At 45.9% G+C, this 19810-nt stretch overlaps 1 protein-coding gene across 2 annotated transcripts in view; it reads left to right on the top strand.

Annotated features, from left to right (window-relative positions):
- The window catches only part of LOC142502339 (protein transport protein Sec23A), a 45945-nt gene that overhangs the window by 14307 nt on the left and 11828 nt on the right, over nt 1-19810 (top strand). For both annotated transcript variants that reach the window (XM_075613148.1, XM_075613149.1), the window contains exons 7-10: nt 3987-4131; nt 8090-8248; nt 9057-9172; nt 11379-11502. In XM_075613148.1, coding sequence (XP_075469263.1) covers nt 3987-4131; nt 8090-8248; nt 9057-9172; nt 11379-11502 — 544 coding nt within the window. The remainder of the gene's footprint in view (nt 1-3986; nt 4132-8089; nt 8249-9056; nt 9173-11378; nt 11503-19810) is intronic.

Below are 19810 nucleotides of genomic sequence, written 5' to 3'. Positions count from 1 at the left end.
ATTATTCACGAGGAGTTCCGGCATTTGATTACCTGCATAGACAGATTGTAACATCGCGAGAGCCGGGCCGCGTCACACGCAGCGTCACACGCCACGCTCGATCACGTGGTACGGAAGTGGCAGAGACTGCAGAGAGGACTGGTAACCGGCTAATCTACACGAGTGTGAGAGACTCCCTAAACACTCTCTACTGCCTGTTATTGTCTCACAGAATGTGAGTTGATTACATATATTTTAAATAGTCTTTTTAGATTAAAAAGGTTTTACACTATCTTGCTCCCTTCCATTATTTCCCCCCCCCCACCTCCTCCTTCCCCCCCCCCCTCTTGTGAGATTCTCCCATAGTGAGACTTGAGTGCCTGAGACGAGGAGCACCTGGAGTATCTGCAGCAGATTACCTGTAAAGAAGAATTTCGGAAGATCCAGCAGTTTGCAGACTTTGAGCACAGCCAGGGTTAAGGTGCATACCCAGAAAACCACCCACAGACAGCTGTTTCGACCTTGATGGGTCTCATCAGTGTGGGGTTGATTTTACTGGGAATGCTGTGTAGCTGGGACTGTGCCCCCTTGGCCCTGTGGCATCGGCTCCTTCGGGAGTCTTAAGCCACTTGCTGCTTTTGGGGGGGCACGCCATCCTGAGCTGTGAGGAGTGATCCTGAGCGAGCAGATGCGGAAGTGAGGGGCCGGCACCTTTGCCCTGGGACATCGCCTTTACTGGCTTAAGTCCCTTGCTGCTTTTGGGGTGCCGCACCTGAGCTTGGGAGAGAAGAGATGACGTCGCAAGCTGGAATGCGCAATTCCATTCGGTTCCTGATCGAGGAGACAGAGAGATGTCGAGTGTACCTGCAGTGGATAGTGGAGAAGGTGCTGAAGCAATTGATTGGTCTGGACGCTGAGAGGATCTTCTGCCTTCAGGATTTCCCTGCACAGGGGATTTATGACCTGACCTGTTTTCAAGAAGCGGATGTTTGGTGCACTTTTGAAAAGTGCAAGGAGAAGTCTGGTGACCCGATCTTACAAGGCATCAAGGTAATTCCAAGTTTTATGCTAGAGGAGAGACCACTTGTACTTCACATGTACAATCCGTATGCAAGGAAAGAGGAAATTGTGACGTTTTTGAAACGGTATTGTGAAATGAGGAGGTGAAGAACTTAAAAACCCGTATGGCATGTACAACGGGAAGATACGTTTCTGGGTACGGTTCAGACGGGATCCATCATGTGTGGGAGGAGTTACACATCCACTGGCCATGTTTAATATCAGAGGAGACAGAGGATTTTTGTTTTACCCGGGACAGCCTCTATATTGCAGGCAGTGCCACACTTATGGACATACGAAGGAGGGTTGCACAAAAACGGGAATTGTGTCCTGAAATTGCGGGGAAGAGGGACATACTGCAGCCAACTGTGGTGTCCCTAAGAGATGCCATCTTTGCGGAGAGGAAGGACACTTGGCACGGCAGTGCACTAAAAGGACATATGCCCAGACAGCTAAAGGGGACAGTGTGCTAGAAGAAGAGGAAGAGACAGTTGAGGGTCTGGGAATTTTTGAGATGGAGAGTTCCCAAGAGGGAGGGCTTGATCCTGCTATAACAGCAATGTATGAGGAGGATTTAAGAAGAGAAGAAAGGGTAGAAAGTGGCCCAATAGAGGGGGAGGTGGAAGTGGAAATAATGGATACGACTGGACCCAAGAAAGGGGCGCAAAAGCGCAGTTTACAAAGTGACATTGTTTGTACAGGTGAAGGGGAGGGGAAGAGTGAGCAACGGCAAGATAGGGGGGTGAAGGCAAAGGTTTGTGCGCTGGATCCGGCCAGTTTTGACGGGAGTGGGGAAGAGGAACTGACCGTGAGCAAAGGGAAAGAGGGAAAAAAGGAGTTAGATAGGGAAGCGCAAGAAACAGAGGAGGTACTCAAACGGAAAGTGGTTGAGATAGATAAAGAAAAGAGGGAGAAGGAGGTGAATGCAGGAATTAGTGGAGTTAAGGAAAAGGAGTCAAAAGAAAAGACAGGAACACCAAAGCGTATGGTAGGGGGGACAAGCAGAAGTGAGAGCGAAGGAGAAATAGGGGCAAGGACAGCGCTAAGAGAGAGAAAACCAAAACAAATCCAGGACTCAGGAGTTGAGGTCAAAGTATCAGAAAGTAAGGTATTGGGGGCAGTATCAGAAAGTAAGGTATTGGGGGCAGTATCAGAAAGTAAGGTATTGGGGGCAGTATCAGAAAGTAAGGTATTGGGGGCAGTATCAGAAAGTAAGGTAAGAGGAGGGGCAGGACCTAGTGGGCCGGAAGAAACACTAGGGGAAAGAGATTTAAGGCAGAAAATAGCTGAGGTTGAGGAAAAAGTGGGGGAGTCAGATTTTTGGATTGCCAGTATTAAGCAGAATAATCCAGGAGCGTCGCCCGAAACAGTGATGAAATATTTACAATCTATACTGAACTGGAAAAGGGACAAAACAGAAGAAGTGTTTGATAATATGAGAAAAAACAAAAAAGCAATTTTAGGAAAGGCAGGGAGGGTGTAAGGTTTTTTTGAGATGTTATTTTCTCTTTAGATAAGTGGTAACTTGTAAGGATAGGATGAAATTATGATATTATGAAATGTATGGGTTTTTTGTAATGTTTGGGACGGTTTATTATTTTCAAAAATGTTACTTTTGTATATAAAACTGGAATATGAATAAAACATTTAAAAAAAAAAAAAAAAAAAAAGGTCGAAACAGCTGTCTGTGGGTGGTTTTCTGGGTATGCACCTTAACCCTGGCTGTGCTCAAAGCTGTGACCATGCAGCAAGCTTAAGCCTGTAGGGAACCATGTTAAAAATGGTTATTGAGGCAAAAAGTGACACTGTGTGCTCATTTGCATGTCATTTCCCAGAATCCCTTGCTGCAGTGGAAGTGCTGTATGCTGGGTGATAATGGGGAAAGGCGGGGTTGCAGACCTGCCTAAGACATGCAGATGAGCATACAGCTATATTTGTGTGTATGTATATATGTATATATATATATATATATATATATATATATATATATATATATATATATATATAGTGGTCGACAAATCACCAAAAAAATCTACTCGCCGAACAAAAAAATCTATTCGCCACCTAGTACCACACGTGTGCTGCTTGGGCCAATAGTAGCTCGCCACGATGTTAAATCCACTCGCCCGGGGCGTGCAAATGTATAGGTTTGTCGAACACTGTATATATATATATATTATACATTTCTGTAAAATGTAGGTTTTAAAATAAACAGACTGAGGCCGAGATTCAGTAAGTCGCGATGTGACATAATCATGCCTCCATCATTTACTTAAAAAGCATTTGATTGGGGTTTAATTTCCTGTATCGCGTCTTGGTGAATTTCTGCCTGAGGGTTTTACTTCACTTGAGACTTGCCTGACGTTTTGCCGGGTGAAATAGCCTTATAGATTGACACTAAGAGACATGTTCAAAATGCAACCCTGTCTTTGTGTAATTTTTTTAACAAATCAGTTTTCCAGGTTCTACTGGCCACTTCCTCACATTTTGCTGAGCCACAATTAATTGCTGATTATCCTGATCCCGTACGTTATTGTGAAGTCCAGTAGGTGTTATAATAATAGAATGAACAGTCTGTGGAACGAGGGCGGCCAACTCCAGTCCTCAAGGGACACCAACAGGTCAGGTTAAGGATATCCCCTGCTTCAGCACAGGGGGCTCAATCAGTGGCTCAGTCTTCGACTGAGCCACTTATGCTGAAGCAGAGATATCCTGAAAACCTGACCCATTAATGGCCCTTGAGAACTGGAGTTGGCCACCCCTCGGCTATTGAGTCATTGACTGCACCACCTGTGCTGAAGCAGGGATATCCTGAAAACCTGACCTGTTGGTGGCCCTTGAGGACTGGAGTTGGCCACCCGTGCAGCAGAACGCGTAGGGCAGACTTGCCAGTGGTTTCCATGCACGGCAAGTCCGGACCTTACACCCTCAGTGTTCTCACCCTGCAGATTCTTGCAGCCAGTGCAGAAGATCGATATGAACCTCACTGATCTTTTGGGAGAGCTTCAGCGGGATCCGTGGCCCGTGCCACAAGGAAAGAGACCTCTGCGGTCATCAGGAGCTGCCCTTTCCATAGCTGTCGGGCTCCTCGAGGTAACTACAGATCGTTTGCAGCCTTTGCAGAAGTCACGGTAACGTACAGAACTGCATCACAGATACAAAGTAGTTAAATTAGACGGCAAAATAATACAGCCGGCATGCACGGGACGTGTGAAAGTGGCACTACCGCTGGTATTTACGAAGTTCCGACGCTGCCTATCGCACCCGGATCTGGTGTTAACTGCCATTGATTTGAATAGCCGTTAATGCAGGATCGGGGTGCGATACCCGGCACTGGGGCTTAGTGGGTCTTCCGTTATTAGCTATATTAACTGAGAGGTGGTATCGGTGGCCAGAAGGTAGAGGGTGTCTTATTGGAAGCACTGCCTGGTACATCTGGTCCCATGCAACTCAACATAGGGAGAGTTCTAAATATTTTTTTTTTTCAATTTCTAACAATAGTTTGACTGCTCTAGCTGTACCGGCGTAACATACACCGACATAGCAGATCTTAATGGTTATTAATTAAACATTCATCGCCCATGTGTCCCCTACATCTCTCCTGCCTGTGTGCCCCCCTACACCATAGCTCTACCCAATATCTCACCCTACGCCTTGTCCACTATATCTTCCCATCACCTGTCGAACCCCTACATACCCCCCACCCCAACCCGTCCTACGCCGCCTCATATCCGCCATCCACAATTTCTCTTAAGCAAGTTAGCCACTGGGTTACATAGTAAATGAGGTTGAAAAAAGACATGCGTCCATCAAGTTCAACCTATGCTAAATTTAGTCAACAGATACTTCATCCTATAGCTATACTTACTTATTGATCCAGAGGAAGGCAAACAAAAAACCCCAGTGTTATATCATCCAATGATATCTCATGAGGGGAAAATAAATTCCTTCCTGACTCCAAGATTTGGCAATCGGATTACTCCCTGGATCAACATCCTTCCCAGGTATACTTATTTGGTATATCCCTGTATACCTTTCCTATCTAAAAAGATGTCCAACCTTTTTTTGAACAAATCTATTGTATCTGCCATCACAGTCTCCATGGGTAATGAATTCCACATTTTAACTGCTCTTGCTGTAAAGAACCCTTTCCTTTGTTGCTGGTGAAATCTCCTTTCCTCCAATCTTAAGGGATTGCCTGAATTCTTAGTACTGCAATTGGGATGAATAATTCTTTTGAAAGCTTCTTGTACTGTCCCCGAATATATTTGTATATAGTTATCATATCCCCTCTTAGACGCCTCTTTTCTAATGTAAATAAATCTAATTTAGCTAGCCTCTCCTCATAAGTTAGATTGTCCTTCCCCTTCATTAATTTGGTGGCTCTTCTCTGCACTCTCTCTAGTTCCATAATGTCTTTTCTCAGGAGTTATGCCCAAAATTGTACTCCATATTCAAGGTGTGGTCTTACTAATGCTTTGTAAAGGGGCATAATTATGTTTACTTCCCTTCCATCTATTGTCCATTTTAATACAAGATAAGATCGGGTTTGCCTTTGCAGCTACGGCATGACTTTGGGCACTATTGCTAAGCCTGCTGTCCAGAAGCACGCCTGAATCCTTCTCTGTCAAGGATTCCCCCAATTTATCCCCATTTAATTTGTAAATCGCCTGTTTATTCTTGCTTCCCAAATGCATAACCTTACATTGATCTGTATTAAACCTCATCTGCCATTTACCTGCCCAAGTTTCCCATCTCTCCGTCCTTCTGGAGAGAAATTACATCCTGCTCTGATTCTACTACCTTACACAGTTTAGTATCATCAGCAAAGATGGACTTTGCTCTCAATGTCAACCTCTAGGTCATTAATAAACAAGTTAAAAAGCAGGGGTCCCAGTACCGATATCTGAGGTACTCCACTCATGACCTTAGCCCAACCTGAAAAAGTTCCATTTATGACAGCCCTCTGTTGTCTGTCCTTTAACCAGTTTTCAATCCAGGTGCATATATTTTTACGGAGTCCAATTTGCTTTATTTTGTACACCAACCTCTTGTGTGAAACTGTATGAAAAGCCTTTGCAAAATCTAAGTAGACCACATCAACTGCTTTACCCTGGTCTAAATTCCTACTTACCTCCTCAAAGAAACAAATAAGGTTAGTTTGGCATGACCTATCCTTCATAAATCCATGCTGACTATTACTAATAATTTTATTTTCCATTAGGCATTGCTGAATATTATCCCGTATTAAACCTTCAAGTAGTTTCCTCACTATTGAAATCAGACTTACAGGTCTGTGTCACAAGAGACCAGACCATTTACACCTTTTTATCCGGATCATACATTGAGCAAAACAAGATAATGAAATAAATTGTAGGCATACACACAATGATACACAAAATACTGGCAAAAAACACACTTGGGACTGGGGTACAACGCTAACTTTCCTAGGTGCAGGGAATCCTTAATTAAGGATTTGCCCCCTGATACCAGTTGCAAAAACAGGATAGAAAATTCCAGGCAGCTTTAGCTGAAGCAGCCCTTTCTTGCTGGAACCTTAGAATCTGGAGAATCTTTAAACTTTGGAGAACTAAAAATATGATTTGCGTAGGGGTTTAAAATACCTCTTGAGTTTCATTCACAAACTACTATCCCCCTATCAGAAAGCGTGAGAATATTCTCAGCAACAATCTGAGACAAACTGGTAGAAACAACAGGGTTTTCCTTGAAATCTGAATGAACCAAGGGGCCTGTGCAATTTAGCACCTCTGACCCTGGTTCCTTCAATGCCCCCGCGGGGATAGGCTTCTGCCAGTCTGGTGGAATCAAATGGAAATGTAAAGGGCGTCCCTTGATCTAAGGATGTGGATACTTGAATTCTACCCTCCTGTCCAAATGTTCTTCACACCTTGGACATTCTCTGTGCCTTCATCTCCAGATGTCCTGCCAGACCTCCGGGCACTGCTTGGTAGCCCCCGGGGCCTGTCAGAGCATTGGTTCTGAAAATCCCAGCTCATTTCTGTGCACAAACAGATATGTTTTAAAACACACTGTTCCATAAAATATACACTTTAAAAATATCTTAAGTCTTTTGGTTATGGGAAATAGAATAAGAAGCTGCACGTTATTCCTTACAAGCCACACTCCCCACAATCTGTACAATAACCGCAGGGCTGGAAGTTTAAAAGTTCCCTCACAACCTTGTAGATGATTGGAATACCCCCAGACCCCTATACCGGTTCTGGGTGACCTGGGCATTTACTGGGTATCCCCATTAACCTCGGGACCCCTTGACTGTTTCAGGGACACCTCACATCCCTATGCCCCATTTACCTTTCTGGGCTGTGCTGAAACAGGGTCCCCTAGTTGTCGCATAGTAATAGGCAATGATAGGTTATGCATATACAACAGTTAAGTCCTATACTCTAGGACCCCAAAACATGGATCAGAGGTAACTAAACCGCTCAAGCATGTGCGCAATCATTCTGGACTCGGACTTAGAGACCAATAGGGGAAGGAGTAAGGCCAGGTCGACGCTGGCTACTGCAACACCCACTGTGGCGGATGCTGCAGGGACAAGAGCCGCCCCACAATGGGGTGGGGCCCGCTGCGAAAGGGGGGCGCTGCACCGACAAACTCCTGCTCTGAAGAAAATTGAGATCAGGAGTTGCGACGGAGCGCTAGGCCACTCCCCCGGCGGCTCAGCCAATGAGGGCGAACCTGCCGGGTGACGTCACGACCACGCTCCGTCACGCCCCTCCCCCCTTTCTTTCGCCCTGCAGCTCACTGCAGACTGAGGAACTCTGCTGCACGCGCCGCTTGCCTCGCAGACGTGTGTGCAGCGCAGGCAGCGGGGCCGTAGCCTAAGTGCAGTTGATGGCAGTGCTTGACTTTGATGGGGGAGAAGCGGTTATGAGTCCAGGCTATTGAAATGCTTCTTTGCGACGTTTTGTTTTCAGATAGAATAATAATTGTATCTAACAAACACATACCTGGCACTCCAATGCCAACGTTTCTATAAGCAGGTGATTCTCGTCTCCCTTTTAATCAGTGCACGTTTCCCAACACGGGGGCTCGAATAATGATGTTCATCGGAGGTCCGGCCACGCAGGGCCCCGGGATGGTGGTGGGGGATGAGTTGAAGATTCCTATCCGCTCGTGGCACGACATTGAGAAGGATAACGCCAAGTACGTCAAAAAGGCAACCAAGGTGAGGTACTGTATATCTCCTCATTCCCATTAGTGCAGTGGTGGGCAACTCCAGTCCTCAAGGGCCACCAACAGGTCAGGTTTAAAGGATATCCCTGCTTCAGCACAGGTGGTGCAGTCAAAGACTGAGCCACTGATAGAGCCACCTGTGCTGAAGCAGGGATATCCTGAATACCGGACCTATTGGTGGCCCTTGAGGACTGGAGTTGCCCACCTCTGCATCAGCGTGTAGGCTCTTGGGATCAGGGCTGTCCTTACCTACTGTACAGGAGTATGTAACTAGGGTGTGTTCTTTCTGTGGTCTTCACACCTCCATTGTGCGGCAGTAAATGCTTGTGCCCTGATAATATAGGAACACCACATTTTTAGACTGGCTGCTAACCCTTCCCTGAGATACCGACTCTAACCCCTTGCAAAGCTGGCAGTGAAGCAGTTAACCTTTATGCCACTATTATATATGTTTATTAATGTAAATGATCCGTTTTTTACAAGGTGGGTAGTGGTGATGCTGCACATCTAATAAATTAATATGCTGGGCGACTCCAAATATTTATTCTTGCTTTGATTATCAAAGTTTTGGTGCAGGCGCACCCTTGTCAGGATTGAAAGTGCAAACCAACTGAACCGCAGTATATCTAGTGGGTTGTGACATCATTCATTAAAGTAATTGATTTAAGCTATTAAACTCAAACTAAAACGCACCAGTAAAACCCTTTCATTGCCAGTGGTTCAATTGATGGTTGTTATAACGCACGCTGCTCAGTGGGACTGCATCTCTAAAGATAGAACGCTGCTTTGTGTACACCCAGCATTTCGAAGGTCTCGCAAACCGCGCTGCTGTGTCTGGCCATGTGATCGACATCTACGCCTGTGCGCTGGATCAGTCGGGTCTCCTGGAGATGAAGTGCTGCCCGAACCATACGGGGTAACAAACTCTTTACTCATTATAGAACGTGCGCAATAAGTCCGAAAAACATATGTAATATGTCCGCATTAAACAGGGCCGGCTTGGTACTTTGCTGGGCTCAGTGCAGGGCCTCTTACCTGCTCTTACCTCCTCCTCAGATGTTGCGACATCACAACGACATGCGGCGCCACGTCATGACAACGCGATGCCATTTTATGTCGCGTGCCATGACGGGACACTGTAGGAGGGGAGAGGCCAGAAGATGCTGCCGGACCAGGTAAGCGGCACTTACAGACGCCCTGCGCTCTCCCCGACAATTTGTTTAACTAGTGTGGGGAAGCGCACAGGGCCTCTGTAACTGTGGGGTTCGGTGCGATGGCATCGCCATTAAGCCCGCTGTATGTGTGGTGTAATATATACACTTGTACGTGCAAATGAATGTTTGTGGTCTGTATATACCAGTGTTTTTCAACCAGGGTTCCCTGTAATTTTCAGGTCATTTTAAAAATTGTACCAAATACAGAAGAATTTACAATGCACATGATCTCAGATGCGCTGTTAGAGAGGGTTGGGGTTCCTCAGAAAATTTCACATAGGGTTCCTTAACCAAAAAAAGTTGGAAACCAGTGGTGTGTACAGTACATATAAATATATATAGGTGCTACTAGATATAGCGTGAGGTCTTTCTGGATATCTGTTGTCTACCAAACTGTGTGTGCAATCTACACTAGATGGCGCTCTGCTTCAGCTGGAGTAGCTTTAAGCACAGTAGGGACTTACCCTAAACCTTAGGCCACGCTTATAGTGGCGACGGCGGCTGGAAAAATCAAATTGGATGACTTCCAGCGATCGCGACCAAGCCGTCGCGTCACGCTTACTATAAGCGCACGCTACGACGGCAATGCATTTGTTTTTGTTTTGACGCAATGTCGCTGTTGCCGGCACTATAAACACAGCCTTACCCTAAAGCCCCTTACCTTATTAACAACTTATGATTGAAATAAAATAAAGTATTATTTAGCTCACAATTTTGTTTTAATATTGTAGTTTCATGTTTATATGGTTAAATTAATTTTGTTTTAATATTGTAGTTCGCTGTTAGACCGCATGCTATAGTGTACATTTTCCGGTTGAGCTCGCGTTATAGTAGCACCGTATACGTTTTAGGGATTTCTTTCTTGCTACTTTTTTTATGTTTTCAAATAATTAGGGAAAAATCATGTTTTTCACTGTTTTTGTGTGAGTTTTGGAGAGCCTCGGGGGGGGGGGGGGGGGGCTGGGGGGGGGGAAGCTAAAGTCTGCTGCTTGCCATAACTAAGCCTGGCCCGATATTACTGGTTGCTAGGAAAACTCTGACACTGATTGCAGGCTGGGATAATCTGATCTATTTGTTTACAGATAAGTGTAATTTTGTCCAGGCCTTCTGGGCTTTCCCACCTGCGTCAGCACCTGCAGACTTACCTCGCGGTCATTATTACACTGTCTTTTAAATCAAGTTCAAATGCATCATCTTGGGTATCCACAGCTACAGTAATGACCAATTAAACATTGTTAATAGCGTCTTCATTCTCATGGAACAGAAAAAGAAAACAGATGCTGTCATGCTGTATAATGATGCAGAGTATCACAAGCACCTAAAACCTTCAATGTCCCTTAAACTTTTCAGTGCCAGAGGTGAAGGAGTTTACTGGTTGTATTACACTCCTTAGATTAGAGGCCCTAAAGTGTTTAACAGTGACTTTCCTAGAGATCACTTCCAAAACATCATGACCCCCTGGGCCATTTCTACTAAGCAGTGCTACTCGTTAGGGCACCTTCCAGCACAGGTTAGGGAATATAACCCTTTATGGCATGTTCAAGTAAATGGGCTGTTGAATGTCTTCGGGCAGAGGTGTGTTATGGAGTAACATTGCGTGGTAAATAAGCCCTTGTACAGACATTTCCTGGCCTATTATTATTACTTGTGGCAGGGTGATTATAATGTAGTCAGATACATTGCAATAGTCTGTTCCACCTCCCCAAACACATTACCAACAGCGGAAATGTAACGGTCGGAGGATGTTTGGGGCATTAAGAAGGTTCTTGCGGTTTCTTGTATCTCCCCAGCTTGTGCTAAAGAGAGAGGTCAATTTGGACATGCATTTAAATGTAATGTGTGTCTATCTGCGAGCTCCCTGCAACCCAACTGATGTGGGGTGTTTTAACCTCTTCTTTTCTTGCACAGAGGGTACATGGTGATGGGAGATTCCTTCAACACATCGCTGTTCAAACAAACATTTCAGAGGGTTTTTAACAAAGAAGCACAAGGCAGCTTCAAAATGGCGTTTGGTGGGACATTGGAAATCAAGGTATGTACATTGTGTAGGCTGTCGGATTTTCCTGCATATTGATTTGTATCTTGGACTTAGTTGATGACATCTCTATCAAAAGATATGGTTAATGGGGTGACTTTGTTATGCCAGGAAATATATTTTAGTTAAGTGGAACAGAAATGTGTGCCTAGGATTTAACGGTTTGGATCAATTATGTCAACCCAACCTTGCTTATGCATATAGGTCGGCCAGATAAATATGATGGTATGTATCTGCCATGGGGTGAGAACACCTTAACAAACTCATTTGGACATAATGGATCTGTGTTGCTGGGCCTGGTTATGGGGTATTAATAAATATATATATATCTATCTATATATCTCTCAATATATGTCTATATATATATCCAACACACACTAAAGGGTGTTGCTCACACTATATATACAAACAAAGGCTAGAAGACCAGATCCAAGAATATAATAATAATATCATAATTAATTCAAACTAGAACCAAAAATAATATAAATAAACTAAGGAACTGGTGGTGCTGAGGGATAAAACTAATATATGAACACACAAAAGACTGACAAAATCCCTTAATATAGCACTCAAATAAGCCTAGAATACAAATAACCGGCGCCTCCAGAAAAAATATATAAATAAATCCAGCCAGTAGTATAGTCCAATACGAGTGGCAGGCAATCCTGAGTAGAATCTTCAATGAAGCCTCACAAAAAGACACACAAACATATAAGACAAAAACAAAAAAGACAAAAGAGAAAGATCATAGTGCAACTCAAATAACAAAACCAAAAATCTAAAAAATCACTGAAAAGATAGGCAAAAGGATAAATTACAAATTTAATGCAATTAAAATAAAATATTAATAAAACAATAAACACATGTCCATTGGGCTAGAGACGCTAATAAAGCTGAATCATCCGGTAGGGGTAAAATTAAAATCCTACTTACAGCAAAGCTGATTAAAAAAGACCCTTAGAACAACTGTCCTTGAAGTCAGACTGGAGCCTCTGCAGGAGATGGAACCACACGAACTCTGAGGATCCACACTGCCAGGACGATCGCTGCTGCCGTACACGCAAACCTTCAAGGTAGGTGAAGGTTTCACAGGGAGGAACCAGGTCTCCACACCGCTGGGAAAATCGCCGACGCCGTACACACAGACCCTCAGGTCGCGTGATGTGCCGGTGATGTCACAATAACGGCGCGAAGGCAGTGGGAGAGCCTAGACAGGTAGTGGAGCTCGGAGAGCTGAGAGGCAGGTCTGATAGGGACAGCGTGCCGGTGGGGGTGGATGATTAATGTCAGAAGCCAAGGAAAAAACCACCCTACGCGTTTCGTGACGCTAAGTCACTTCATCAGGGGCATGATGGGAATAGAAGCATGTAGGTATATATATACACCATAACACTAAATTGAACCAATCGCTGGAATAATGGCATAGTCATAAAAATCAATACAAGTCAATCTTAACAGTGATGGGGAACAACAGAAAACAAATAAACATGCAAACATATATGAAAGTAGTACTAAAAAACTTAAACAAAACATTATAAACAATGAAATTGAGACTTCAAAGAGCCCACCAGGGCTTAACAAACCTTATCTTAAAGACACAGTGTACAAAAATAGATGTATAATCAGGAACTCTGAACATATTAAGTCTGTGGATGGAATAATTGAACCACTAGCACTGCCAGTACCAACAAACAACCAAAAGGAATAAATTTTTTAATACAAAACACATACTAATCAAAATATGTGATTTGTAAATTATTTGACCAAAAAAGCTGAGAGGTCAAAATCTATGTTAAGACCATTAGGAGATAACGTTTTTAGTTCATATATCCAATATGACTTGCGTTTACTGATACCATTAATTTTATCTCCTCCTCTCCAGTTGCCCGAATAAATTTCAATGGCTTGGCACTTAAGACCTTTGGGGTTTTGCTGATGGTGGATTAAAAAATGGTGTGATACACTGTGTGTAGTTAACCCTTTCCTAATATTGTACACATGTTCGTAAATGCGTCTGATAGGACCTCCCCGTACGGCCAACGTATTGTAGCCCACAGGGGCACTGTAGTAGGTAGATGACAAATGCAGAATGGCAGTCAATATGAGAGCGAATATTATATGACCGACCAGTTACGTTTGAGATAAAAGTAGCCTGATTGGAACTATATTTACAAGCTGTACAGTTTGTACAGATGAAAAAAACTTTTTGACATGACTCTGCACCTGATGACTTGTTCAAATTAGGGCAACTTGAGGCCAGCCTAGATTGCAAATTGGAGGCTTTCCTAAAGACAATTGAATGTTTGGGGGGAAGAATTTCTGCCAAAGCAGAATATCGGGTGCCATGGAGTTGTATTGTGTGATAAAAGACACAGTATTTTTAGAATTAGGATCAACCCTGTCCTTTTTATATTCCAAATGGTCAGCTCTCTCAATATCCTGTACAGGGTTGATCCTAATTCTAAAAATACTGTGTCTTTTATCACACAATACAACTCCATGGCACCCGATATTAGGCGGGTCTTGTATAAACATTGGCCAATTCTTTTGAAAGATCCGGCTTTGGCAGAAATTCTTCCCCCCCAAACCTTCAATTGTCTTTAGGAAAGCCTCCAATTTGCAATCTAGGCTGGCCCCAAGTTGCCCTAATTTGAACAAGTCATCAGGTGCAGAGTCACGTCAAAAAGTTTTTTTCATCTGTACAAACTGTACAGCTTGTAAATATAGTTCCAATCAGGCTACTTTTATCTCAAACGTAACTGGTCGGTCATATAATATTCGCTCTCATATTGACTGCCATTCTGCATTTGTCATCTACCTACTACAGTGCCCCTGTGGGCTACAATACGTTGGCCGTACGGGGAGGTCCTATCAGACGCATTTACGAACATGTGTACAATATTAGGAAAGGGTTAACTACACACAGTGTATCACACCATTTTTTAATCCACCATCAGCAAAACCCCAAAGGTCTTAAGTGCCAAGCCATTGAAATTTATTCGGGCAACTGGAGAGGAGGAGATAAAATTAATGGTATCAGTAAACGCAAGTCATATTGGATATATGAACTAAAAACGTTATCTCCTAATGGTCTTAACATAGATTTTGACCTCTCAGCTTTTTTGGTCAAATAATTTACAAATCACATATTTTGATTAGTATGTGTTTTGTATTAAAATTTTTATTCCTTTTGGTTGTTTGTTGGTACTGGCAGTGCTAGTGGTTCAATTATTCCATCCACAGACTTAATATGTTCAGAGTTCCTGATAATACATCTATTTTTGTACACTGTGTCTTTAAGATAAGGTTTGTTAAGCCCTGGTGGGCTCTTTGAAGTCTCAATTTCATTGTTTATAATGTTTTGTTTAAGTTTTTTAGTACTACTTTCATATATGTTTGCATGTTTATTAGTTTTCTGTTGTTCCCCATCACTGTTAAGATTGACTTGTATTGATTTTTTATGACTGCCATTATTCCAGCGATTGGTTCAATTTAGTGTTATAGTGTAAATGTATACCTACATGCTGCTATTCCCATCATGCCCCTGATAAAGTGACTTAGCGTCACGAAACGCGTAGGGTGCTTTTTTCCTTGGCTTCTGACATTAATCATCCACCCCCAGCGGCACGCTGTCCCTATCAGACCTGCCTCTCAGCTCTCCGAGCTCCACTACCTGTCTAGGCGCTCCCCCTGCCTTCGTGCCGCATTGTGATGTCACCGGCACATCACGCGACCTGAGGGTCTGTGTGTACGGCGTCAGCGATTTTCCCAGCGGTGTGGAGACCTGGTTCCTCCCTGGGAAACCTTCACCTACCTTGAAGGTTTGCGTGTACGGCAGCAGCGATCGTCCTGGCAGTGTGGATCCTCAGAGTTCGTGTGGTTCCATCTCCTGCAGAGGCTCCAGTCTGACTTCAAGGACAGTTGTTCTAAGGGTCTTTTTTAATCAGCTTTGCTGTAAGTAGGATTTTAATTTTACCCCTACCGGATTGTGACGATCGTGAGGTTTTGGCCCGGGATTAACGGGGTTACCCCCCCAATTGGCCCCCTCTAACCTTGCCAGGGAGACAAGCGGTTAACTGGGCCGAGGTCCAGAAAGGTGATTTAACCCTTGTTATAACATGAAAATGCTTATTCTCCTGTGTAAATGTATTGTTGCTGGATCAGTGTCTGCATAACCCACCCACTGGGACTTAAGGGATTAATCTTATTTGCAGTGCTGAATAAACAGTTACCTGAAAACTGGTAATTTGGGAACGGAGTAAGTCAGCCCCTGAGTCTTGGGGTGCAGCCTCAGGGGAACCCCCCAAGTACCCACATATTAAAAATATAACTTTGTCATAAGAGGGACATATATTTTTGATAAAGTGACTTTTTGCAGTTTTTAAAATGTCCAGAACCAAATGCTGTGACTCATGAGTCTATTCACGTTTGATATGCAAGCTCCCTCCCTGAAAGTGCATATCAACAGGGAGGTGTGAATGGGCCAGCTGGATGCTAGAATTTAGCCCTGCTTCAAAGGGGTATTGTTATGCGAGACCCAGGAAGCAGCAAAAGGTAACTGCCCTAATTGTTTATGCGGGAGGCAGGCACAAGGAATAGTTAAGTGTACCAATTCACACTTACAATGGAAGCCAAAAGCCTGCTTCAAAAGGTTTTATTGATGGGGCCAGGGTCGGGCTACCCCAAGCAGGATATCTGAATGGGTGTCCTTATTAAATATAAGAATATTATGAGATGTCCTTGGCTGAAAATGATAAGAATTACATATTTGTATTCGTGGGATTTAGCATATCTTTGGGAGTCTAAACACTGTATAGGTAACCGCTATGAAATGCCAGATATTAATATCTCTATTAATTTTCAGATTACACTGTAATGTTTGGTCTCTCTGCGAGCGTCAGGTGTGACGGAATGTATTAATATATCTCACCTGCCTGTATGTATTACTGAACTCAAGTTAGGGAGTGATTTGCAGTAAATATGAAATTTTGGTTGAGTTCTGAAAGACTGCAACCCCCCCCCCTGTTATGATAATGAGCAGGGACGAGGATGTTTTTGTAAACGTGGTAACTCACACTTACACACCAAGGTTTCCTGCAGGAGTGAACATGACAAATGTCCTCCCTGCTTCAAAGGGTTTATTGATGGGGGGGCTACCCCAAGCTGGAAGTCCAAAATCAGCTGCAAAAGCTTCAAAGGGACTTTTGCTAGACTGCACGGCGCCGTATCTGGGAAAGAGGGGGTTAAATGATATATAAGTCAGAACCACCTTTTACCCATTGTTCTTCATGCAAATGTTCTTCATGCAAATGTCTTCATGCATGTGTCCTGCATGTATTGCTGTGATGTCAACTGAAATATGGGAGAAGTGGCCCAGTCTGTATCCTGATGGCCTTCTGTCCTAATCTTTAAGTAAGTGTCTATATTTTGCTGTTATTTGTACATATCTGTTGTGTTCACCTATCCTAAGGAATAAATACGATTTGTTATATCTAAGTCTCGGCCCAGTTCAAACCCAGGTATATATATATTTATATATATTTTTGGTGTAAATTACAGCCTGTCATAAGCTACCGTGACAAGCTTGTAATTAACTGGTGGCAGCTGGCGGGACTGAACTGGACCTGGATTACAGTATTCTGCGGGGTACTGTGATCCAGTGGGAACTTGATGGTAATTGCAAGTTCCTGGGACTAAAGATATTGAACACACAGTGTACAACATATAACACAAGATATGGCACCTCCTCACTGTTCCCCTACTTGTGAGAAGCATTGCCTCCAGAACCAAAGTGCCGGCCATCCGTCTGACTGGAGCCGGGCACTGAGACCGAAGGAGTGCATCAAGTCGGCGCAGGGACCAGCAGCCAGCAAGGCTGAGAGAGAGACAGCAATGGGTGAGCATGAGACCCGGCAGGCTGAGCAAAGATCCACAGCTGCAGCTGCTGTAACCATCAAACCGCCCGGAGAGCAGGGAAGGGACCCAGCTCCGGGACGGCAGAGACTTGTGGAGGGAGCGGGTGGTCTCGGAGACCATGGAAGTCTTGCACCAGGAGAGGTATTGGCCGTTGCGGCGGCCAGTCCATTTTACCCAGAATTGCTGGCCCTGATGTTTGCGCAGGGAGAGATGTCCCCGGCAGAGCGGCTCGAGCAGCTGAAGCTGGCAATGATCCGACCCGCTTATCCCCTCCCAGAGCCCGGCGCTCTAGCAACTCTGCTCTGGACTCCGTTGCCCCTTGCTGGGGTTAGTCCACCGGCGGCGGAGAAGCTCTGGAATGAGCCCGGCGCTCCAGCAACTCCGCTCTGGACTCCGTTGCCCCTTGCTGGGGTTAGTCCACCGGTGACGGAGAAGCACCGGCAGTTGCTGCGGCACTGCCAACGAATGGGCCACAATAATGCCCAGTGCCCTGACCGTGCGCGGTCAGACGAAGAAGCCCCTCAGGGCCAACGCTCACGAGCTGCGGAAAAGATGACCCAGTTAGCGGCATCCTCTGATGGCTCCCGCCCAGCCGGGGCGACAACCCTCCTCGGGACGTCTCCTGGAGAACCTGGACGGGCTGCATCAGCAACAGCGGCGGAGAGCAGCGGCCATCCACCTGATCCCGGCGGAGAACCAGCGACGGCGGCAGAGAAGAAGCCGCCACTCCGGCCTCCTGTCGACGGCAGTTTTATTTGGGGGGAGGGGCAGGGTTTGCGGGAGGGGGTTATTTTACCAAGTTTGCATGGAGCTGTGTTCCTCCACAAAGACCTGGGACCCTTGTCCTGCACCGTTTTACCTGTACCCAACCCGGGCGCTGTTGCGGCAGAGGCCCGGTGCTGCCCAGCCCAGATGGGGCTGGCGGCGGCCGCTCCAGTCCCCCTGCAATTGGGACCAACGAAGGCGGCGGTCTCTGCGGGGACCAGCAAGGTAAGCCAGACCAAGTCGCAGACTGACTGACTTATGTTTCCCTATGACTGTACCCTGTTGTTTCACTATAGGGGTGACCGGGGGGTGGCAGGAGATAAGGGTACCAGGGGAGGGGAAGGAAGGGCAGCTTGTAGGGCAGCTAGACTCCCCCATTACCCTGGTGGAGCAGCAAGGGGACTCTCAGTTAAGAGCCCCACTGTTGCAGCCTTGCTATGGGCTGGAGGTATCCGGGGTTGTGGCAAAGTTAGACCACCCCCGGATTACCTGCCAGCCAGGAGCTAAGGTGGGTGCATCTGCACCAGCAACCCTGAGCTCATCCCCGGTAATGGGGAGACAGTGTCAGGGAGATGGCCTCACTCAGGTGTCCCTAGGATCCAGGTTAGGATTAGCTAGGGAGAAGCGGAGTGAGAGGAGCAGATGCTGGTAGGTAGCCAGCCTCAGATCTCAGTGAGAGAAGGAGGGCTAGTGGTAGCCAGGGAGAGAAAGCAGCAGGTATTGCAGCTACAGTTTCCCGTTACCCTGGCAGAGCCTCAGGGGGTGTCTCAGATCAGCAGCCCCCTGTTGCAGCCTGGCGATGGGCTGGGGGTATCCGGGGCAGTGGCCGGCTTGTGCCACCCCAGGGATACCTGCCAGCCAAGCGCTAAGGCGGTTGCATCTGGAGAGGTGCCCCTGAGCTCATCCCTGGTAAGGGGGAGACAGTGTCAGGGAGATGGCCTCACTCAAGTGTCCCTAGGACCCAGGTTAGGGTTAGCTAGGGAGAAGTGGAGTGAGGGGAGGCTGCAGGTAGGTAGCCAGCAGCAGATCTCTGTGGGAGAAGAAGGGCTAGTGGTAGCCGGGGAGATACAGCAGCAGGTATTGCAGCTAGAGTCCCCCATTACCCTGGCAGAGCCTCAGGGGGTTTCTCAGATCAGCAACCCCCTGTTGCAGCCTAGCTATGGGCTGGGGGTATCATGGGCAGTGGCCGGTTTGTGCCACCCCAGAGATACCTGCCAGCCAAGAGCTAAGGTGGTTGCATCTGGAGAGGTGCCCCTGAGCTCATCCCTCGTAAGGGGGAGACAAGGTCAGGGAGGTAGGTGCACTCAGGTAGTTCCAGGGTCTGGGTTAGGATTGCCCAGGGAGGAGAGGAGTGCAGTTGGGCTGCAGGGAGGTAAGCAGCAGGAGTCATCAGCAGGGGCTGAGGTGCTGGGCCTAGGGGAGACTAGGCAGGGAGACCCTGGGAAGCAGGGGAAGATAGGAAGTCAGTGGGGTGTCAGGCAGCTGGCAGAAGCGAGGGATGGGCTAGGTAGGCAGAAAGTACCTTGCTCTGACGGGCCAGGAGTGACCCCCCTGACAGATTCCCCAGGGTTCCCAAAAGGAGGGCTGTGGGTAGATAGGCAGCCAGGGAGGAGAGTCAGGAGTA

This window comes from Ascaphus truei, chromosome 9 (genome assembly GCF_040206685.1).
Source record: "Ascaphus truei isolate aAscTru1 chromosome 9, aAscTru1.hap1, whole genome shotgun sequence".
NCBI classification, from domain to species: Eukaryota; Metazoa; Chordata; class Amphibia; order Anura; family Ascaphidae; genus Ascaphus; species Ascaphus truei.
This window is presented reverse-complemented; position numbering and strand designations above follow the sequence as displayed.